Source organism: Aythya ferina, assembly GCF_964211825.1.
Source record: "Aythya ferina genome assembly, chromosome: 2".
NCBI classification, from domain to species: domain Eukaryota; kingdom Metazoa; phylum Chordata; class Aves; order Anseriformes; family Anatidae; genus Aythya; species Aythya ferina.
The window spans coordinates 2,159,282-2,179,042 of NC_140297.1; the positions used below are offsets into that span (position 1 = coordinate 2,159,282).

Below are 19,761 nucleotides of genomic sequence, written 5' to 3' on the forward strand. Positions count from 1 at the left end.
CCCTTTCCTGCTTTTCCACCCACCATAGCAGGCTCCCCTACCTCTGAAGTCACAAATTCTGCTTGTGGTGAAAACTGCACCATCCCCAAGCCTGCTGTCCCCAGATATTGTGGAAGCTCCCAGGCTGGGAGCAGGCAGAAACCACACCATAAGGAGCTGGATCCAAGCTGACATTGGGCTCTCAGGGCTGTAAAACATCTACTAAACCCCAAAACACTAAATCATTTCCAGGCAGGTTGCCTTTTCAGGTCAGAACGGTTTGACACTGTTTCTCCTAGCTAGAAAATATTCACATTCACCTTTTCTGATTCATTTCAGAAAAGAGAGAGAAACTGTCAGTGGTGACTGGGGCGGGGTGGGCAAGCAAAGGTACCCGCCCCAGTGGAAAAGGAGACAACTTTATTTGCTTCACTAAGCACCAAATAAAAATGGAAAAATGGTAAAAGGTGCTACTTTTCAATCTTTTTTTTTTTTTTTTTTTTTTAATGCCTCCTCTAATTAGGCTTGACTGGTGTTGCTGCTTTGCCTGCAGCATGGCTGGGCTTGGGAAAACTAACAATATTTAGTCCTTGTTGCGTTTGATTGCACCTATCTAAAGGGCACAGATGTTTATGAGGGACTGTGCTTCAGACAGATGCACAGGCACGCTCCATCCTAACTCCCTTCTAAGTAACAGGAAAGACATGGGCTACCTGAGGATGGGTGTCTTTGTAGGCAAAACCCACCCAGAGAGGCCAACAAGATCTTCTGGGTGGTGGGGAGCCCTGACATGGTCCAGATACTGCATCAAAAATACAGTGATGTGTGTATGTGTGTATGTCAGTCTGTGGCTTCACAGGTCAAGGGACAATATAATATGATGGTGTATTATAGTGGGGACGGGGAAGAGCAACTGTAATGATTTAAGTGTGATAGCTGATAAATCTGGTGTTTACTGTTAGATTACAGTATAGATGTAGCTGTTGCCCTGGTCATGAGGCTTGCTTGCACTGGGACAGCCTCTTTAGCACAGCTGTAGCATTTTGTACAATATTTAACAGAGACTATGCATTTAGTTATGGGTACAGTCCCTCTACAAACAATCAGAATGGTCTGAGAGCATGTCTATTTTTTCCTTAAGTTCATGTGTTTGGGGGGTCTGGCAAGGTCCAGTGACTTTGCACCCTGCATGCCTTCCATCCCTCCTCTCTCTCAGCCCACCTCCTCCGATGGACCGTGACAAGGAACTTTTCAGAAAACAGCTTTGTAATTTTCTATTATATTTTGAATCCAGCTGGCCTGAAATGCTTGTATCTTCCTTAAAGATGCCCTTCTTAAAGCGAAGGCTTATCTCTTAAATCATCGTGTGTGTTGCTTGTGTGTGTCTTTGTGCACTATTATTTTCCTGTCTGAACTATTATTTTATTGTCAGCTGTTGGGTTAAATCTATGCATTCACATGGGAAATCAACCTCAGGAATCCACTTGGTAATTTCACCTACCTCCTTTTGAACTATAATCATACACAGGTATTTTTAGATTATTGCATACGGAGTCACATCCATCACATTCACTTGTAGGCTACAAATGAGGTCTACTGTCCCTCGAGCCCAACAGTATACCACTAAGTATAATGTAAACTAAAGATATTCATAACTAGTAGAAAAAGTAGTTTATTTTTTCCCTGCTATCTAATCTGTATTGCAGCTTTTGTATGGAGTCTAAGCTGGAAAATGGGGGGATCAGAATCATCTTTATTTTTCTTGTTATATTGGTAGAAAAAAGGAGCAACAACTTCTAGTCTGATGGAGTTTCTGAAGAGTTTCTTTTACATAACTGCCTAGGATCTAGTTTTACCTTCTAACTACAGAGCTCCAAACACCAATCAAGAGACTAAGAACTTATTAAAGATACAGCAGATGCAGAATTTGACTCAGTAAGGGGAAAATTGACTAAACCATGTGCCGGACACCAAACACCTGCTACTTATTCCCACCTCAGGGTCCAAATGCATACATATTCCAAGCCTCTTAGAGGTGAGCTGATGCAGAGAAGAAAAGAATAAAATAAAGTCATGTTTAGAGGCTTTAAATACCTTCTCTCTCCCAAGTGGAAAATACGCACAGGTATGCACATTTGAAAATGCTTGGGCATCGCTAAACAAGATCATGGTCTTGGTTCCTTACTCCTTGTTGTGGGGTGTTTTTTTGCTTACTGAAATGCCTTGATGTCCAGTCCCTTTGACCTTCCCTCTGTTTGCTCTGATGCACTGGCTTAGCATAAATTGAATTACTGGGGATAACTGCATTGTATAATTATTTGAAGGAAAAAAAAAGTCCTTGCAGAGCTTTGGAGCAGCCTATAATTCATCTGCCTTAAATACAGCAACTGGCTGTTCATCTAATCTCATTTTTTAGATACCTGGTAATTAACCTGTTGTACAGCTCTAGTTTCCAGACAAGATTTACTCCCTCCAGCACAGTATAAGATGCAGTCATGTTTTTTTCAGAGAGGCTGGTATAAGTAAAACAGATGAGAAAAATCACACCTGTTTTATAACGACTTTCCTAGTTTTGACATTTATCTTTGTTCTGCTTTGGCATGAGGACAAATCCTGGAAAATGTGTGTTTCTGAAACATCTGTCTTCTAACTGGAAGTGTCAGGGTGCTTATTCACGTGGCTGTCTTGGTGTTGGAAATGACAAGAAAATTTTATTTTATTTTTTTATTTTTTAAGTCTTCCTGGTGAGGTAGAAGCTGAGTCTGCACACTGACCTGGCTTCAACGAAGCATGCCTTATTAAATGTGCTCTGTAAGAGAAAGTTCTGCCTGGTCAGTCACCTTGAGAGCTGCTATAGGCTGAGCAGCTCAGGAAAATGTCTACATCAGGGTGTGCGTGCATTTGCAGAGGAGCTTATGGGCTCCTGTTTGGCTTGCTGGGGATGTTATACCATGGTCAGATGGGTTGATAGACCCATCAGTACTGAAATGCTGTATTAAGTAAATTTGAGACATCTGGCAAGATGAGGCAGAACCTGGGTTGTAGGCTGGGGATAAGAACTCAGCAAGGTTCTTGTTGCCTCTGCGTTGGAGACAAACTGCTAAAATCTGTAGACCAAGGGCTACAGAGATCAGACCTGACATGATGTAAGGCCAGGTGAGGGGCAGGGCAGCCAAGGATGCAACTTTTAAACTGCTTGAAACAATATGTTCTTTTGCTAGCCTATTAGAGCCCTTAGCATAGACACAGCACAGCTGCAAGTTTTAGTTGAAACAATCAGAAACATGAGCAAAGCAAACCCTGCTGTATGAACACGCTGCTCACCAGCACCGTAGCACTGGGTTTCTGACCCCAGACTAGTGCAGTAGCTGCTTCCAACATGGTTCAGGCTTCCTTAGTTTAGAAAAGTGATAAAGAAGTTGAAAATGGTTGGGCTGCTCAGTTTTTGGCAGCTGTAGTTTCAGGGGGCCGCCTTCTGGACAGGACTTGCTTCTGAAAATGCCAGCAATGAAGTTGTTACTGCTGCCAGGGCAGCGGTGGGTGGGGAGCATCACCTCCAAAAGGAACATTTTCTCCGAGCTAGGCGAAATGAGGGAAGATGGAGGAAGAAAAATGCAGCCCAGCCACTTATCCCTGTACAGGATCCATGGACAGAATCAGCTGGGATAATCCTGATCCTCCTCTGTCCCTGGGCCCCTGATGTGGGCCACTTGTTGGACAGGCAGTATTGGGCTAGAAGATGCTGTGGTGGGACTTTTTGTGCTCTCTCAAGTTCTCTTTGGGGATTAAAGGAGCAGTTAAGTGCCATCTGTGATCGTCATCAACTGCTGGCATTTTAAAAGCACTTTCTTTATAGGCTGGGCCTGCAGATAGCAACAAATATCACCCGAAGGAGCCTCTAAGTCCTTGGAGCCACCTTAAATTCCCTGCTTTCTGCCCCACTTGCCCTCCCTGGGTAACCTGCATGGAAAAAAACAGGATTTCTGGACACCCCTAAGCCCCCTGATCCATAAAGCAGGCTGTTCCTTACCTCGATTAACTGTGCCACGGCAGCTCTTGAGCATGACAAGAAGAGGGAAGAAGGCTTCATCCAGGAGAAAGGATGCTTCAGGGGTGGATCCCACGCCATCTTCTCTCCCTGGTGCTGTTGTAGCCCAAAGCAGGAGAGGTGATGAATAACCGAGCCAGCTCTCAGCAGCATTCAGCATTTACCAGAAGCCGTCACGTGCTGTCCCGACCCTTCTTTGCTGCCTTCCTTCCCAGCCCAGCAGCCACAGAGCCGGGAGTCATTAATTAATTAATTAGGCTGGTGTCGCTTACAGGGTGCTCTGCTGCTTCTCTGCTGGGGCTTTGTGCAGGGGGGATGCAGGGAGCCAAGCAGCGCTCAGAGCTGCTCCATCAAGAGGGAAGCTATTTATTCATTAAGACCCTGGCTTTTTTTCTTTTTTTTTTTTTTTCTTCTGTCTGACTGATTCCAGCTCTCCTGCTCTTGTTCTCCCTCCCTGCCTGTTGAGAGCAGTCTCTTCCCCTAATGAAAAAGGGCTGTAAGCCAAGCTGATGCATCAGCAGCACCGCAGCTGCCCTGTGCTAGCAGAGCCTGGTGTTACTGGAGATGAGCTCTTGGTGTCTCAGGATTTAAAAGCATCGTTCATCCCTGAAGGATCTCGGGGATGTGTTGCTGCTGTTTACAACTTCATCTGACCTTCAGGTCTTGAGGGAGTGGAAGGCAACTGGGAAGAGCAGCAGAGCCAAACCTTGGGCCACCGACCAAAAAAGAAGGCGAGGAGGAGAGTGTTTGGACAAAATGGGTTAAAACACCTGCTTTGCTGGATTAAAAATACAGAAATCTTACAGATCAAGTCCCAGTGAAGGTGCTGAGTGCATGCTGATGAACTTTTCAGCTACGGCTTTCTTATTTCAGAGGAAACATTCAGTGTTGGGACTAGGAAGCTTTTTCATTTCAAAGTATTAGGAGAGTTGTTTTCAAAGGTCTGGCTCTGAGCCCAGTTACCAGAGAACCAACAGGAATCATAAAATTGTTTAGAAATCTCTCTCCATTCTCCATTGCTATAGGAAACATAAAGTATTGATGTCTCATTGCCAAGAACTCTTAAAGAAATAAAGATCTGGACTTGTTTGCTATTGAACTGTCATGATCCAGCCACACAAGGCCTTGTATCCATCCTGTCTTCTTGTATTTTGGGATGGCTGAGTTAACTGTATTCTCCCATACTCAAAGTATTCATATTATTTGTCGTATTCTGTGCTGGGAGAAGCCTGAGATTTTAGGTCAGAAAATAAGCAATGAGGATCTGTGAGGATCTAGTCACTTCTGCTACTGCCCTCTAGCACTTTTAGAGAACTAAGTGCAATTCCAGGAGAAATAGCTATGTGGCAAATTAATATTTTATAAGCTCAAATAGGCAGACCAAATTTAAGGCCTGCCTGCTGATCAGATGGTGAAGATTGGAGGAATATGGAATTAAGCCAATGCATCCACTGTGCTGGAGGAAAAGCAGCATTAGGTCCTCTGCTGCCTTTATGCAGGTTCACATGGTGACTGCTTCTGCTGGCTTCTGGTTCATGAGATGATATTTCATGCCTGGAAAATTGGTGTAAGGATAGGGTCTGGTGGAAAGGTGAAGCAGAATGCTGTCCTGTGAGGTCTGGTCAGCAGACAACAGATGGTGGCAGCATCGAGGCGGAAAATTGTGCATCTGTCTCAGAAGTTGTACAGCTTGGTCCTCCCTTACCCCCTGAAAATCCTGCTTGGGGCTCTGGGATCCCCAGCAGTGGTTCCTGAGCTGGTTTTATTTATTTATTTATTTATTTTATTTATATTTTTATATATTTTATATTTTATTATTATTTTTTATTTTTATTTTTTCAGCTTGTGTTCATGAGGAAATGGGGTTTCTGGACAAGACAGTTTTCCTCCCCTCTCTCCCTTCCTCTGCCCTGTCTTCCCTCCTCCGGGCTTTTACAGCTTGTTTTTGCTGTTTTAATTCAGCTGAAACTGGCCAAGGTTCAAGGAGATGCTGAATTTCAATGTATTGCATTTTCAAGTGTGCTATTGGGTAAAATGTTATGTTGGTTATAGTTCCCATGAAGGGAGGAAGGAAGGTATGGGGGCAGAGCTGTTACCCCTGTCCAAGCCCCAGGGACCTTTGGTTTGTACCCACATCTTTCCAGATACCAGGAAACGCAACCAGGGGGCACAAATCCATGGCACACCATGCTGCCAGCTCTGCTGCATGTGGGACTGTTTCCCTTTAGAAAAAAATGGTCTTAAAAAAAAAACTGAAGAGGAGTCTGGGAATGCAGCTGCTGGGCCGTGGGTCAAACACAGTACAATCCTCTGAAGCCTCTGGGGTGCTGTTTCCAGGCTCTAGATTATTATCAGTGCCTTGCCCATGGGCTGGGAGTTCAACGCTGCACCTACCCTTTTATTCGTAGGTTGTCAAGAGGTGTAGGGCTTTTTATTATTATTATTATTATTTTATTTTTTTTATAAAAAAAAGTACCAAGAGCTATGTGAAAATAGAACAAAAAAAATCATGTTTTTCCAGACTTCATATTTCTTATTCTATATATGGATCACTGAATTTGAGTGCCTCCTTTAGTTTTCAGGAAGAAAAAAAAAAAAGGCAGATTTTTGCAGACTCCAAACTTGTCAGCACTTTATAACTTTGTTTCAACTTTTTTTCTTTGGGATAATTTGAAAACACCTTGAACAGGTCAGAGCAGAATCTTCCACTGGGATTTTAAATGATAAGATTTCATATTGATCTATCTCTTTGAGTTTATTATTTTTTTTACTTTATTTTTTAATTTTTATCTTCATTCATGATAGGGAAGGCAAGGAAACTCCTATGCAAGCATTTACTTTCAGTTTGGTGACCTAACCCCTCAATGATGTTTTGTAGAGAGAAAAAGTGTTGCAAAACTTCTGAATTTAGCAACAGTGAGGAAGTGGGCTTTGCAGAGATGGCAAATAGCTGTCTTTTCCCATGTACATCTTTACCAGCAGTGACCCCTCACTGGATAAGGTTAATCAGAGCCCAGACTACACGTGCTCTTACGTGCTCACTGATTGCTGGATGACCACCAGTCTCCTTGCAAAACCGCAGGTGCTGTTAAACTCATCAGCTTCCTATTTATAGCCTGTCTTCTGTATCCTCCTGGGAAATAAATGAGACGTGGATCTTGTTAGACGTGCCAGCTTGCCAGTTGCTGGGATGCTGGTAGTGGTGCACAAAGGTGTTTTGGAGAATATATCAGCCCTGAATTGTATGCGTTTGCTCAGCTTTTGTAGCCAAAACCCTGAGGGTCAAAGCACTGAAAGGGGATGGAGATGTGGTTCCTGCCTGCCTCATCTTCTCCTTTATCCCCTGGGGCTTATCCCACTGGCTGCCCACGTTTGGGCTGATGGACAAGTGGATGAAGAGCCACAGGAGACTTGAGGTCTGGAAATGCTCCAAACCTGACAGCAGGGAGCAGAGCAGTAAATCCCCTTCCTTCTCTTTGGCTTTATCAGTATAGATCTTGGCCACATACCTGGGATTTCTTAAAAGAGCTTTCTAACACGAGCGTGCTTTGTGAGAAGGTCTGGCAGAGTGCTCACGCTCACGTACACGCTGTGATGTTGTTCACAGGCACTGCTGATGGAAATCTGATGGATTGTCCAGTGGGAAACATGCACAGAGAATATCCCTGAATAAGTGGGAGGAAGGGATTTGGGGGAAGGTGGAGGGTCTCCTTTCCTGTCCAACCACCCCCAGAGCCCCTGTGCCCCCAAGCAATCACTCCCAAGCTTTATCTGCTCTCCTTGCAATGAGGTTTCATGTTCTCCACGCTCTGTGTCCGGAGACTTCCAGGGAGAACAGACCAGGCTCCCAGCTCCCTATCACTCTCCAACCCAACCCTAAACAAAGAAGAGGCAGCCCTGGGGCAGGGGAGGAATAGATCTTCTTAAATACTTTTTGCTGCCACTTAATCCCCAGAGCACAGGAAGATGTTTTCATCCTTGCAGCCTCCCTTTAGGTATATGAGGATCATCCTGTGTCCCTGCAGGCTGCATCTAGGGAACCTCTCTTGTAGGAGAAACGAGGAGTCTGTATTCATTTTCACCCAGCTCTGCCATAACTTGCCTGCCCTGTGTACGGCAGAAACGTGACAAACTTCCCCACGGAGCCGAAGGCAAACAGAGGAGCAGCCCCAGCGCCTGCCAACGGGGAGCAGCAATCGTGTTGCCCGCCCCTGGCTGCCGTTTCCCTTTAAATGCCCTAAAAAGCCATCCCAGTGTTGAGTTGCTTGCTGAAATGTTAATGTGGAGGCTTGCCAAGGGCTGGCAGCCCTCCAGGGGTTTCCATGTCTACCAAGAATGTTTTGCGGTGCACCTTGGGAGAGGAACATTACTTCCTTGATTTTTTTTTTTTTTTTTTTTCCTTTCCTCTTAAAATGAGTAAATAAAGCAGCTGAAAAGTTAGAGCAGGCAGTTTTCATCACCCGGATCGGCTTTCCACCCACATGGCTGTGTGTCCTGGCTGACGGCTCAACCCATGGTAAACCGGTGGGGCTTTTTGCTCAGGTGACGCTTGGACGTGGGAGATGCTGCCGAGGTGGTCTTGTGGGATGCTGTGGTCCTGTTGTTAAATATTTGGCTCTGTGCTGTGATGAAGGTCAGGTGATTACAGCTTTGGAAGCAGGTTGATGTTCAGTGTCTCTCTTCAGAGTTTGGTGTTAGAGTATTTCATAGGGTTGGGAGAAGATGCATCCACATTTAAGACAGGACTGTTTAAGGAAGCTGAATTCAGAAAATCCTGCCATTTCTGCCTCTGTAAAACAGGAACATTACTAATTTTGTTGCTGCACAGAGACAAATATTCACAAAGTCATCCGGGCGTGTACGGCAGGATCAGGGCTTACTGGTACGATTCACCACCATGCTGTTAGACAAGGTGTCTTTGTTTCCTCAGCACTGTGTATCTGCCTGTTGGACTTCTGTGGGTGATGTGCCATGAAGTTGTAGGTGGTTTCCAGCCCAGTGAGACAGGACTGTGCTATCCCCATTGAGGCACTGAAGGGAGAAGACAAATGTGGCCATCTTAGTGGTATGGAAAGGTTGCTCCAAGGCAAGGAGAAGGCCACAGAAGAAAGGCCACCTGCTCCTGGTCTGCTCTGCCTCTTGGGGTGGTTTTGTAGTGAGTCGTTGCTTTTACTGCAAAGGTGGGTTGCTGATGGGTCTGGTCTGTGCTGCTGTCCCATGAGGGTTTGGGGAACCGGGAGGGATAGGAGTGGGGGAATGAGTGGGCCAAGTCTTGCTTTGCTCTTCTGATTTGCTCTTGTGCTGGCTACCCCTTGTCATCTGCTCCTATGCTGCCTGTGTCTGCAGGCAGGATAAGCCCTTCCTAACCCTCCCAAATGAGAGGGCGGCTTTGTCAGGTGGTACAGATAAAACCCAGCAGGGTGATAAACGTGGGTCTTGGCCACGAGTCAGAAACGTCTCGTGCATTGGGAAAGAAAATGTAATTGATTTCTGCTCTACACCCTCCTTCAGTGAGGCTCTCATGTACCCGTGTACCCTTGCTCCTCTTTCGTGTCCCCACGTGCCAGCCGCCTCTGGATATTGGGTTCCTCTGATCCACCGACGGCCTGCATGTGACAGAGCTTGCCCAGGAGTGGGAGGAAGGTCCCAGCGTTGCAACTGGGCTTGTGACACTGAGCTGAGAGCATTTGGGGGAGCCCTGGTAGAAGTCACCATCCTCCTCTATGGCCAAGCAATGGAGTCCCCAGAAGGGCTGCAGCCCCAAAGAACTCATGAAATGTGCTTGCTTACCTCACTGGCGCCACTTCTCTGCTCCAATTCAGACAAATTCCATCTTATTTTAAAAACCTGAAGGGTTATAGTCATTCTGCTACCATGGAAGAGCAATGCAACACTTTTTTAGTGCTGTACAGTTTTCTGAAAAGGCTCCCAGTTTCAGCTACCTTTGCCCAAAAGTAGCAGTTTTGAGCTGAAAGATGACAGCTTGGTGGTGATGCCATAGGAATGTAGGCCTCTTTTGGCCAGTTTTCCTGTTTTCTGGCTTCCTGCATGTATGTCAGCTCCTATGTAACAGGCTGACTGCCAGAGGCCAGTGTTTGTTTTCCTCTGTAGCAAAGCCTTTGGCTGGACAAGCTACTACAGAGCAACAAATAGTTTTGAATTGCAAGTCACATTTTATTCCTGTAAGTAAGTGGGCATCATGGGTTTGTTTAAATAAGTCTTCATTGTTTCTGTGTTTGTTTTTATAGAAAAGTAACCATCAAATAGAGTTCTCGTGCCTCTCAGCCTGGCCAGCTGGCACTTTAGAAGGTAGCTGCTCTATGGACAGGAATTTCTGATCTCTTTTGTTCTGTGGAGTGAGAATTAGAATTGCTTTAATGACCGGTAAGCACATTAGTCACATAACTTCATGTGATATGGTGTCTCAAGTGCACTTGAGCTTGTCTTGGATATGATGAGGAGCTTGGTGCAACTGCTGAGGTGCCCCTGGTCTTCCCAAAGTGTCTGCAAACCATCTGGGCATCCCAAGGTCCTGAGAGCAATGCAGCAGCCTGACTTTTTGGCCAGATACGGGCATCCTGATGGGCCCCAATGAGGCAGGTACCACAGGTCTCATGGAGGGAGGTGCACCTTGACGTGGTAACCATTGCCACCGAGGCCATCTGGTTGTCCTGCCTTCGCAGGCTCATCTTCAGCCCCGTGTGGGATGGAGGGAAATGGGATCAGTTGGTGCAGCTCGGGACCAGCTGCTGAACAGTTCCAGCACCACCTTGCTGCAGGTGGAGTTTGTCCAATGGGGTAAGGAACTGGTACAGCTTGACTAACAGGCACAAGGAGGCTAATGCATGTTATTCTTGGACACTTTTTGGTCCTTCAATCAAGATCAATGTTTATTCCATTATGCTGATTATGCTCCTTTTATTTTTTCCCCCCTTCCAGCTCTTTCTTACCCTAAAAAGAACCAAGTTGGTGAAGGCAGTTCAACTTAAACTGAAATGTGTAGATCAGGTATACTTCCAGGGATCAATTCTCTTGACTCTCCAAGCTGAGAGCCTGTGTGGGACCAACACCGTCACATTTAGTCTGAACCTGAGCCCCATCCAGCAAACAATGAGACTGGAAGTTGTAGAAAGAGTTAGCCCCATAACTCTTCATGGGGCTTTTCTACCCGAGGAAAGATCTCAGTGTGGAATATATGATTATTATTTTTTTAATGTTTGTGTCTTTTCTTCTTATGCTTGTTCTGTGCTGGTTGTGCTCCTGGCCAGTCTTGTCTTCGAGTACATCCCTGGTCTTCTGTGATGGTCGGCTCCATCTCGAGTAAACATGAGTACAGATGCCCGCACGTGACTGCGTGTTACCTGAATTCCCATGTGCAAGCAAAGCACTCCTTGTGCAAGCTAGAAAACTTCTAAAAGTGTTTGATTGTTGTACTGGGTTGCTAGTGAATCGTTGCTCAGATGTAGAAAACATGTCTGTACTTATTGTCGATCCCAGTTCTGTACCTTGTTTTCTAACCACTCCTGCCTTGCATACCTCTCTCACCCTTTAGGGGAAAAAAAAAAAAACTTGTGTTGACTCAGTGAAAAGAACCGGGACAAGTTTGATAATCAAGAAGGTTGTGAAAGTCCTTTTGCATGAGATATAAATAATTACACACATCTAGCTACTGTTTCCACGTGTAGTTTCTCAACAGCGTGCACAAATACCATGTTTCTGGGCTTGCAAGGCACAGGAGTGAGAGTACATGCGTGTGTCTGAAATCCAGCTCTACATCAGTCTCCTGGGTGAGTGAATTAGCAAAATGCAGCTCGTTGCTCCTTGTTGGGGTGGGTGTTGTGTCAGATCTGACTAAGGTAGAGCAGATCCAATGCGGTCCCAGCAGCTACGACTGCCCTCGTCCCTGCCAAAGCCTCAGACGGTCCCAGGGCATGCCTGCAGCAAGGCGACAGACACATCTAGTTGGTGCTCGCTGGGAATACAGGCCTGGTGCCATCTGAGGCTTGTATTACATCTTTAATCTCTCAACTCTTCTTGCTTTGATGTTGACGTTCATCTGCAACTCTTAGGATGCATTGGGCAGTGGTCAAAACTGCTGATTTTTTTCTAAAACACCTTTTTGGAAGGAGAGGTAAACTGCTTGATGCTGAGACTTTTACTAGGGGAATTTATCTTTCATTTGGGGGGAAAAATGTTTTTTCACATCTTAAAACAGCCTTTGCCCAGGGGTAAGCAGGAGCCGAGTGCCACTGTGAGAACTGGAGGCTGCGGACTCCTTGCTGCTGCTCTGGGGCATGCTTCAGTAACCCTGTATCGGAGCTGGCAGAGTCAAGGATATTCTTGTTAACAGGGTGAGTCATAAGGCAGCTATTTCCAGCATGGTTGGTTCTTGTAACATGGGCTGGTATTGCCGTGGTGATAGAAAGATGTGCTGGCCAGCAGCGCTGACTCAGCATCACAGCCCCAGAACTCGGGAATGTGCCCAGTTTCTGTAGAGGAACAGGGGCTATAAATAGGCTTTGCTTAAAACCAAACCAAAACGACAGTGACAACAAAACCCCTCCTCGATGGAAAATGCCACTCATTTCAAGGAGGCATTATTTGAAGGACAGGAGAGGTTTTTTCTCAGCAGTTGTAAGCTGGGGGGAGATTTGTTGAAAAAGTCCATTTCCACGGTTAAAAACCCAAACACAAGGAGCAAGGTGAACTTCTCTTAGTTTTATTGATCAAAGCCAGTTCTGTATTTCTGAAGGGGCAAGTGCTTTTAATTTCCACAGATAGCTGAATGCCAGCTTAGATAATCTTAGAGGTCTTTTCCAACCTAAATGATTCTGTAACCCTATGATCTATTTAAGGGTAGACCTGGATCTCTCGGAGATGGCACACTTGGTGCTACTGCACTGCAGCTCTCTCCCCTGATCCCTTGAGTGATGTTTGGTCTCATTCCTAGAGATAGTTTTAAGCCTGGCTTTAATCAGCACTCCCCAGAGTGATGCCTGTGAGTGCAAGAAACAAAGATTTAGAACTGTGGTCAAGCAGAGGAGCAAAATATAACGCCTGAAGCAGCTGTCGCTGCTGGCTGGAGACAAAAGAATGCTGGTGGCATCCCCAACGCTCCCACTGGAAATGATAGCACGCGCTTTGTATTTGAGATCTGCGGCTGCTGATAGCCAGAGACAATTTCATTAATAACAATCTGGTCAGATAATGGAACTAGACCTGACGGGGAAGATTTTTAAAGGCTTCTGTGGAAAGCCACTGGTTTTATTTAATAAAAATTGTTGGTAGAAGAGGCTGCACAGAACTCCAGGTGTGTACTCCTTTTGTCAAAATGAGAAAGCTCCGGCTTTCTATGTGTCCCTGATTTTTATTTTTATTTTTCCCCAAGCGAAAGTCTCTTAAGTCTACCTTTTATTTTTTAAAAAGTTAAAAACAGATCTGTGGACTGCACAGATGACAACTTGCCTTTTCCACACCCAGGAAGGATGTCTCAGAGCTGTAGTGGAGAGAGGCAAATGTCAGAGCTTGGGGCCTCTGCTGCAGTCCTATGGGGTTAGAGCTGAGAACCAGCCTGCAGGTCTCAGACTGAATGTGACATTTTTGCCAGCTCTGTGCATTTCAGGGAAACTAGTTGAATGGCTAGAAACAGGATCCTCATAGGAAATGTGAGCAAAAGAAAGAGATGTCCAAAAGCAAATTGTCATACCCCTCTGTCAGCAGTTTCTAGCATTACCAAGCTAGAGTCAAAAGCACCAAAAAAAACATGAATTCAAGACACACCTGACCAAGTTGTGAAGCTCAGCTTGACAGGTCTAAATGAACTCAGTGGGTTGAACCTGAAGGTCTTAGCCATGCAGTGGGCTCTCCATTGTCCTGGCATGGAGCACAGCTCCTGGGCTTTTCACACAGTGCTGCTGGGGTTCTGGGGGTCTCCAGTCTGTGTGCTTGGTGAGAAAGTGCTCAGCAATGCCGTCTCTGAAACCCTCTTTGGAGGGCAGGCATGATCGTAAGCACCATCAGGGAGAAATCTTCATTCATACAGGATCTGGAGGCTGGAAAATCCTCCTGGCCTCAAGCACCTGTGGAAAGACCTTGGAAAGACTTGGGGCTCAAGCGGTCTCGAATGGCGAGGTGCCCACCTGGTGGGTGAGCACTTCCTCAGGATGTGGGAAGTCTGATTTCATTCCCAACCTTGGACTGGCAGGGAAAGGTCTGTCATGGTGCTGGAGCCTTGGTCACCAGCTCTCTGCTGTCTCAGCTCGTAGAGCAGGTAGGAGCCTGGTGCTGAGCTCATTGCTCACTCATCCTTTCCATTCCCTTGGCCGCATCCTTCCCTGGTATGTATCATTCCCTGCTTCATATGGGGCTTATTGCTCTGCCTGCCCCTGTTGTGCAGTCTGATTTAGACGGTGAGTTATGGGCACATCCCATCCAAAAAAGACCCGGGAGTCTGGGAAAGCAGGAAGGAAGCCAACACCATAGAAGAACCTCTCTGAACAAAAGGTGATCGAGGCACCTCTTGTCCCCTGCTCCACCCTGCGCATTCTCACTCTATGAAGCCGACTTGTCCTCATCCCTCTGTCCGCAGTGAGTGCCACAAGCTTGGAGAAGTCCTTGAGGTCATGTAGCCAGGGAGGAGGCGAGCCGCTGAGTCGGAAGATGTCCGAGGGCCTGGGGAAGAATGGGGCTTTGTTCGTGCTCTGAAGCAGAAGGGGAGGGCGCAGGGCTGCGGACTTAATTTTTCCTGGTGCACAGAGTGAGTATGTGGCGGGGGCTGCAGCTTTGCCAAAACGTCTTTGACAAAACATTTGTGGGGATTTGCTAATTGTGGATCGATTGGAAAAACATAGGGGGAGTGTGCTGTAGGAGAGCTCCTATAGGTGGGCTAGTCAGGACACTCAGTTTTGTTCTTTTTTTTTTTTTTTTTTTTTTTTGTATATTTATTTTTTGCTTAATAAATGAAGGGGGAAATTATTGCTGCTGGCTGAGGGGTAGCAGAGGACAGGCTGCATGCACCACATGCATCACATGCAGCCTGTCACACGCTGTCAGCAGCAGGCTCTGAATGGCAGGAAACGTCCTGTTTCCCAGGGCTTCCGCCTGCCTTCTGTGGGCTCCAGCAAGTGCAGAAGTTGTGAGAGGAGAGAGACCGGCAGAACGAGGAGAAACGCAGAGAAGCTTCACTCGGCAAACAGCTATGGAAATGCATTGTAGGTGAAAAGGGATCAAAGCCGAGCACTGCCACTCCACACAGAAAATTATATATATATATATATATGTATATATATATATATATATATATACATATATATATATATACTGTTGTTTTCAATTGCAATTTCCTGTGTTTTTAACTTTTCTTTCAACACGTGCCGCAAGAGCATATCTCTCAATCTTTTTTTTTTTTTTTTTTTTTTTTTTTTTTTTTTTTCTTTAAGAAAAAGAGTGAATAACAAGTAATTGCTGTAGAAACCCCATTTATGCGGGTTTCGTAACTGTCTCTCCGGGCCCTGTGGGTGTCTCAGTTAATGAACAGGCCCAGATTTGTGTTTCGGCAGAGGAGGCGGCTGGACGTGGGAGGGAGCGGTGGGAGGGGAGAGCGGCAGCTCTGGGAGCTGTGGGTATTTCAGGACTCGAGAGCTTGGAGGAGCTGCTGCCGTAGCACTTAGCACAGGGGAGTTGTAATTGGCCGCCTTATGTGAGGTACGTTACCCTACGCGCTGGTTATTTTTGGGTTTCGCGACCCGTGTTCGTTGGTCGGTTGTGTTCCCATTAATCCCGAGGCTCAGTTTCGCATGTAGCATAGGAAGGGTGTGAGATCAGCTGTAGCAGGCTGAAGGGGACTGCTGACAGTGATGTCTTGTGGATAAAACTCCTGAAGCAGCGTAAAGCTTGGGAGTGTTTTCTGAAAGCAGAAATCATACCTGTGCAGGTCAACACAGGTGTGGAGTGCATTTTCCTGGAGTGCAAAATGCACGTGCATGCACGCCGTGCTTCATCTGTCCACATTGGCTTAAAGGAGGTGCAACATCTTTAAGTATTTAACTCCTAGGATGATCCCGCGCCATCCTCTTATTGCTCTCATCTTGCATCCTCAAGAAAGAGATGCTGGAATAGCACATGCATGTGGGGTCCCTGTCCTGCAGGCAGCTGTCCTGTCCCCTGTGTTGGGGCTCCCTCCTGATTTTAGGGAGGGATTTTCCACCTGTGTCAGGTGAGCAGGCAGCCTCCGCTGGCAATGTGAGCCTGATGAAGCAAGGCTGGAAATAGAGCGTTCACGCTGGGTTTGCACAGCTTGCCTGGCAGAGTAAAGAAACCAATACCCAGCTAATTAGTCACGGCGAGAGAGGCTGATAAGCTCGCCTGGGTTTCTGCAAGGGAGGGAAGCAGTCGAAAGCTTGCAGGTGGTTTAGGTGTTAAGTGAAAAGTCTGGGTCAAAGGCCCAATTATAGGGGAATGGTAACACACTTCAGGTTTTTTAAAAGGACCAAACAACTAGGTGTTTAGAGCCAGAAGAGGAGGAGCTGCAGTTCATGGGAGGGATTGTTGTTTTTAAGCTATAACTTGGTTTAATTTGGACCTGAACCAAAGCTGTGTCTCTTTGTCCGTGGAAATTTCCTATGGCCTGGAAGCTTCCTCAACCTTGCAGCTGCTTCCTTGACTTCATTTTTGTCATTACTGCAATGACTTCAACTCTCAATGAGCTGCAAGACAAGATTTTTGAGGATTTGTGAGGAAAATAGGCAGAATTGTCTGTCAAGACCTTGCTTTCAATTTAGTAGGGCCTTTTGGAGGCAAAATATGTAAGCACATTCTAGAGGGATAAGATCAATTTGGGTCCATAAGCAGATACTAGGGACCAGTAGGGTTTGCACCCTTTGAAGATCCTTAATTCAACAGCTGGTTATTTGGGGAATACAAGGGGAATGGACCTCAGAAAAAGGCCAAGCTCACGTTTGTTGCTCTTACTGCCAGACGAGCTGGGCCCCTGTCCTGACCTGGCCGGGCATTGTTTACATTCTTGTTCAATTGGAAGAGGCTCATGCAAAGCACTCGGGGCTCAACAAACAGGAATTTTATTGTGAAACAGTTTTGCCAGGACTTCTGACCAGCTCTTCAGGTCATCAAAAGACCTGGGCTTTGGCACTCAAAGTGCCTCAGTGAGCTGTGGCGTCTTGGAATGATGATCAGAGGTTAGGGAGTGCTGGTGACTCTGTGCAGGTCTGTCCTGCCTTCGCTGGCTTGTAATTTGTCCTCCAAGAGCACCTGAAGGCTTTGATTAAGCACTGGGAACTTCCTACTGCACTGACTCTTTGGTAAAGGCCTTGAGCTCTAGAGACAGGAGGAGGAAAAATTTGGCAGCTGCTCAGTCGGGCTTGGTGTAAATGTTCCTGGCCGGGAGACAGCTTAAGGAATCCAAACAGAGAACAGAGAACGACTGAGTGCAGGGATGACACTAATCCAGGCAAGCCTTTTTTTCCTCTTCCTTTGTATGGGCTTCAGCCCTGCCCTGTTTGGCATGTATCGGGGATGCCGTGCTAAAGGCTTTGTGTCTTCAGGCTTTCCTTGGGCTAGTTGGTAGGGCAGATCTGAGAGGCCCTGAAAGTGGCATTTCATTGTGACACCTCAATACCTTTTGAGTATTATGCCTCGAGCATAAGCAAATGGACTCGATGATCCTTATGGGTCCCTTCCAACTCAGAATACTCTACGAAATGTGTCTGAGATGGGAGGGGAGAGGGCAGCCCTAGGATGGATCTGGACCCTCCATTGTGAATATCTGGTGAAGTCAGCTATCTCACAGGTGACTGCTGTAACAATTTTATGATGGTCCCATCTTTTAGCACAGGGGAAATGAAAGCTTCTCTCATCCTACTTAATTTCTGGAGGTCCTGAGTGGAGGGGATGGAGCAGGGTGGTGGTGTTACTGTACATTGAGCTCCATCTCGTCCATGAAGCAATTGTCCTGTCAGCTCTCCCATTGTCCCAATTGACACTGCTGTGATATCCTTTGTGCCTCTGGGTTGTTTTAAGGGCTGTAATTCCAGCTCATGCTCTGAGTCTGACTCAGAACTGCTTTGATATAGATGCTAACATATTCTGAAAGTCAGATGTGTAGCACCTGTGTCATTTCTCTTGCTTTTTGAGGCCCATTTGCTTTGGAAAAGTAGAGTTGGCATATGGGGAGTACAAGGCCAAGTAAAAAGGAGCTCCTGTTCACAAAGCTGTGACACAAAATTGTACAAAATTTCCTATAATGTTCTTGTTCCAATGGTCAATTATTGAGTTCACTCTTTTCATGATCTCCTTTCCTTAGATGCCCCCAGACAACCTGCAGCTACGTCACATCTGGCTTGGAGTTTCATTTAGCACCTCCAAGTCATTTTGTGTTGCATATCAGTTGCAGGGTCAGAATAGCTCTGCTTCCACTTGCGAATGCTGCTTGCAAACGATAATGATAACGGGAGGTACAGGATCATAAGGGATTAAACCACTAAATAAACATCTCACCTGTATGCCTTATCATACTTGCCTCACTATTTACAGCGGTTAAGTGATATCCTCTAATTGTGGTGAGAGTGATCTAGCCTTAGCTGCCAACAAGTAAAATGTCCTATTGGAACTAACTGTTTAATTCTGTAGCTAGTGAACAGACCAGGCATGCCCAAAGGTCCCTTCATCTCACTTAGGCTGAATAAAATTGAACTTCTTGTGTGACTCCTATCTATGTTGATTACAAAGGGGGTCTGAGGTGGGTAGCTCAGCCCTTGGATAGCCAGCAAGGGCAGATGGGTTTTGTCTTTTTGAGGTCAACTATAGTTTTCTGTTTGTTTTTATTGGTATGGGGAGTGAGCTCTCTAAGGGAGAGACATGAACTCCCAGTTTGGGTTTGGGGAAGAAAGGGAAAAAATAAAGTTGGGTATGTTAATTTTTTATTTTATTTTATTTTATTTTATTTTATTTTATTTTTTTTTAAGGGGGTTTTGCGTTCCCTGTTTTTGGGAAAAAAAAAAAAAAAAGAGAGAGAGAAGCACGCTCACTCATGGCTTCCTCTTTTTCCTGTTTTGAAGATGGGCAAAGACAAAAGTCCAGAGAGGAGAAGAAAAAACAAAACAAACAGAAAACCCTTCTGCTTGGGCTGAAAAATGAATTACTAACATTTCTGCAGAGAGTACTGATACATTGTTTGACTTAAGCTCCTGGCTGCACACTGTTATCCTAAATCTGCTGAAATTTTAACTTGGTCTGTGTTTTTACTACCTTGCATTGTTTCATCTCTTATTCCCTGAGGTCCTACCATGTAGTGGACCAACAAATGGTTTTATGGCTGGTGCATAAAATCAGCAGTATCAAGTCAGGCTACCTCACCCCTGATAGAGCAGAACATCGTGTCTGGAGAAGAACAACACAAAAAACTGGAAAGGGCTGTGGTAATACTTCCTCCGTATGTGCTTACCTCCTCGGGGACTTCCTGGGCTGGAGCTGATGTCTTTGTTTTTATTAGCTTTTAATTGATTTTTCCTCCATGGACTTGTCCAGCTGCTTTTGAATGCATGTATAAGACACTCGTAGCAACAACAGACTCTTGTGGCAGTGAGTTCCACAGTTTAATTAGAGGTGGTAAACGAGGTTGGACATCCTGCTGGTTATCCTGAGCTGGCCCCATCGCTTGAGGGCAGAGGAGGTTGTGCTGTGGTCCTAACGTATCTTGTGTGGTCTAGCTCTGTGGCAAC

General features: G+C 45.8%; 2 protein-coding genes across 6 annotated transcripts in view; one reads left to right on the forward strand and one right to left on the reverse strand.

Annotated features, from left to right (window-relative positions):
• Positions 1-4,410, reverse strand: part of TMIE (transmembrane inner ear) — a 33,799-nt gene extending 29,389 nt beyond the window's left edge. Inside the window, exon 1 of one of the 2 annotated variants that reach the window (XM_084510207.1) lies at positions 4,010-4,410. In XM_084510207.1, coding sequence (XP_084366333.1) covers positions 4,010-4,187 — 178 coding nt within the window. In that variant the 5' untranslated portion in view covers positions 4,188-4,410. The remainder of the gene's footprint in view (positions 1-4,009) is intronic. The other variant, XM_084510208.1, reaches the window with a different exon arrangement.
• Positions 1-19,761, forward strand: part of ALS2CL (ALS2 C-terminal like) — a 61,204-nt gene that overhangs the window by 8,860 nt on the left and 32,583 nt on the right. Inside the window, exon 1 of one of the 4 annotated variants that reach the window (XM_084510183.1) lies at positions 8,411-8,543. The exons of 1 other annotated variant lie outside the window; for it this stretch is intronic. In XM_084510183.1, coding sequence (XP_084366309.1) covers positions 8,541-8,543 — 3 coding nt within the window. In that variant the 5' untranslated portion in view covers positions 8,411-8,540. Of the gene's footprint in view, positions 1-8,410; positions 8,544-15,620; positions 15,731-17,462; positions 17,493-19,761 lie in introns of those variants that run through there. 2 more of the 4 variants (XM_084510185.1, XM_084510182.1) reach the window with 2 other exon arrangements.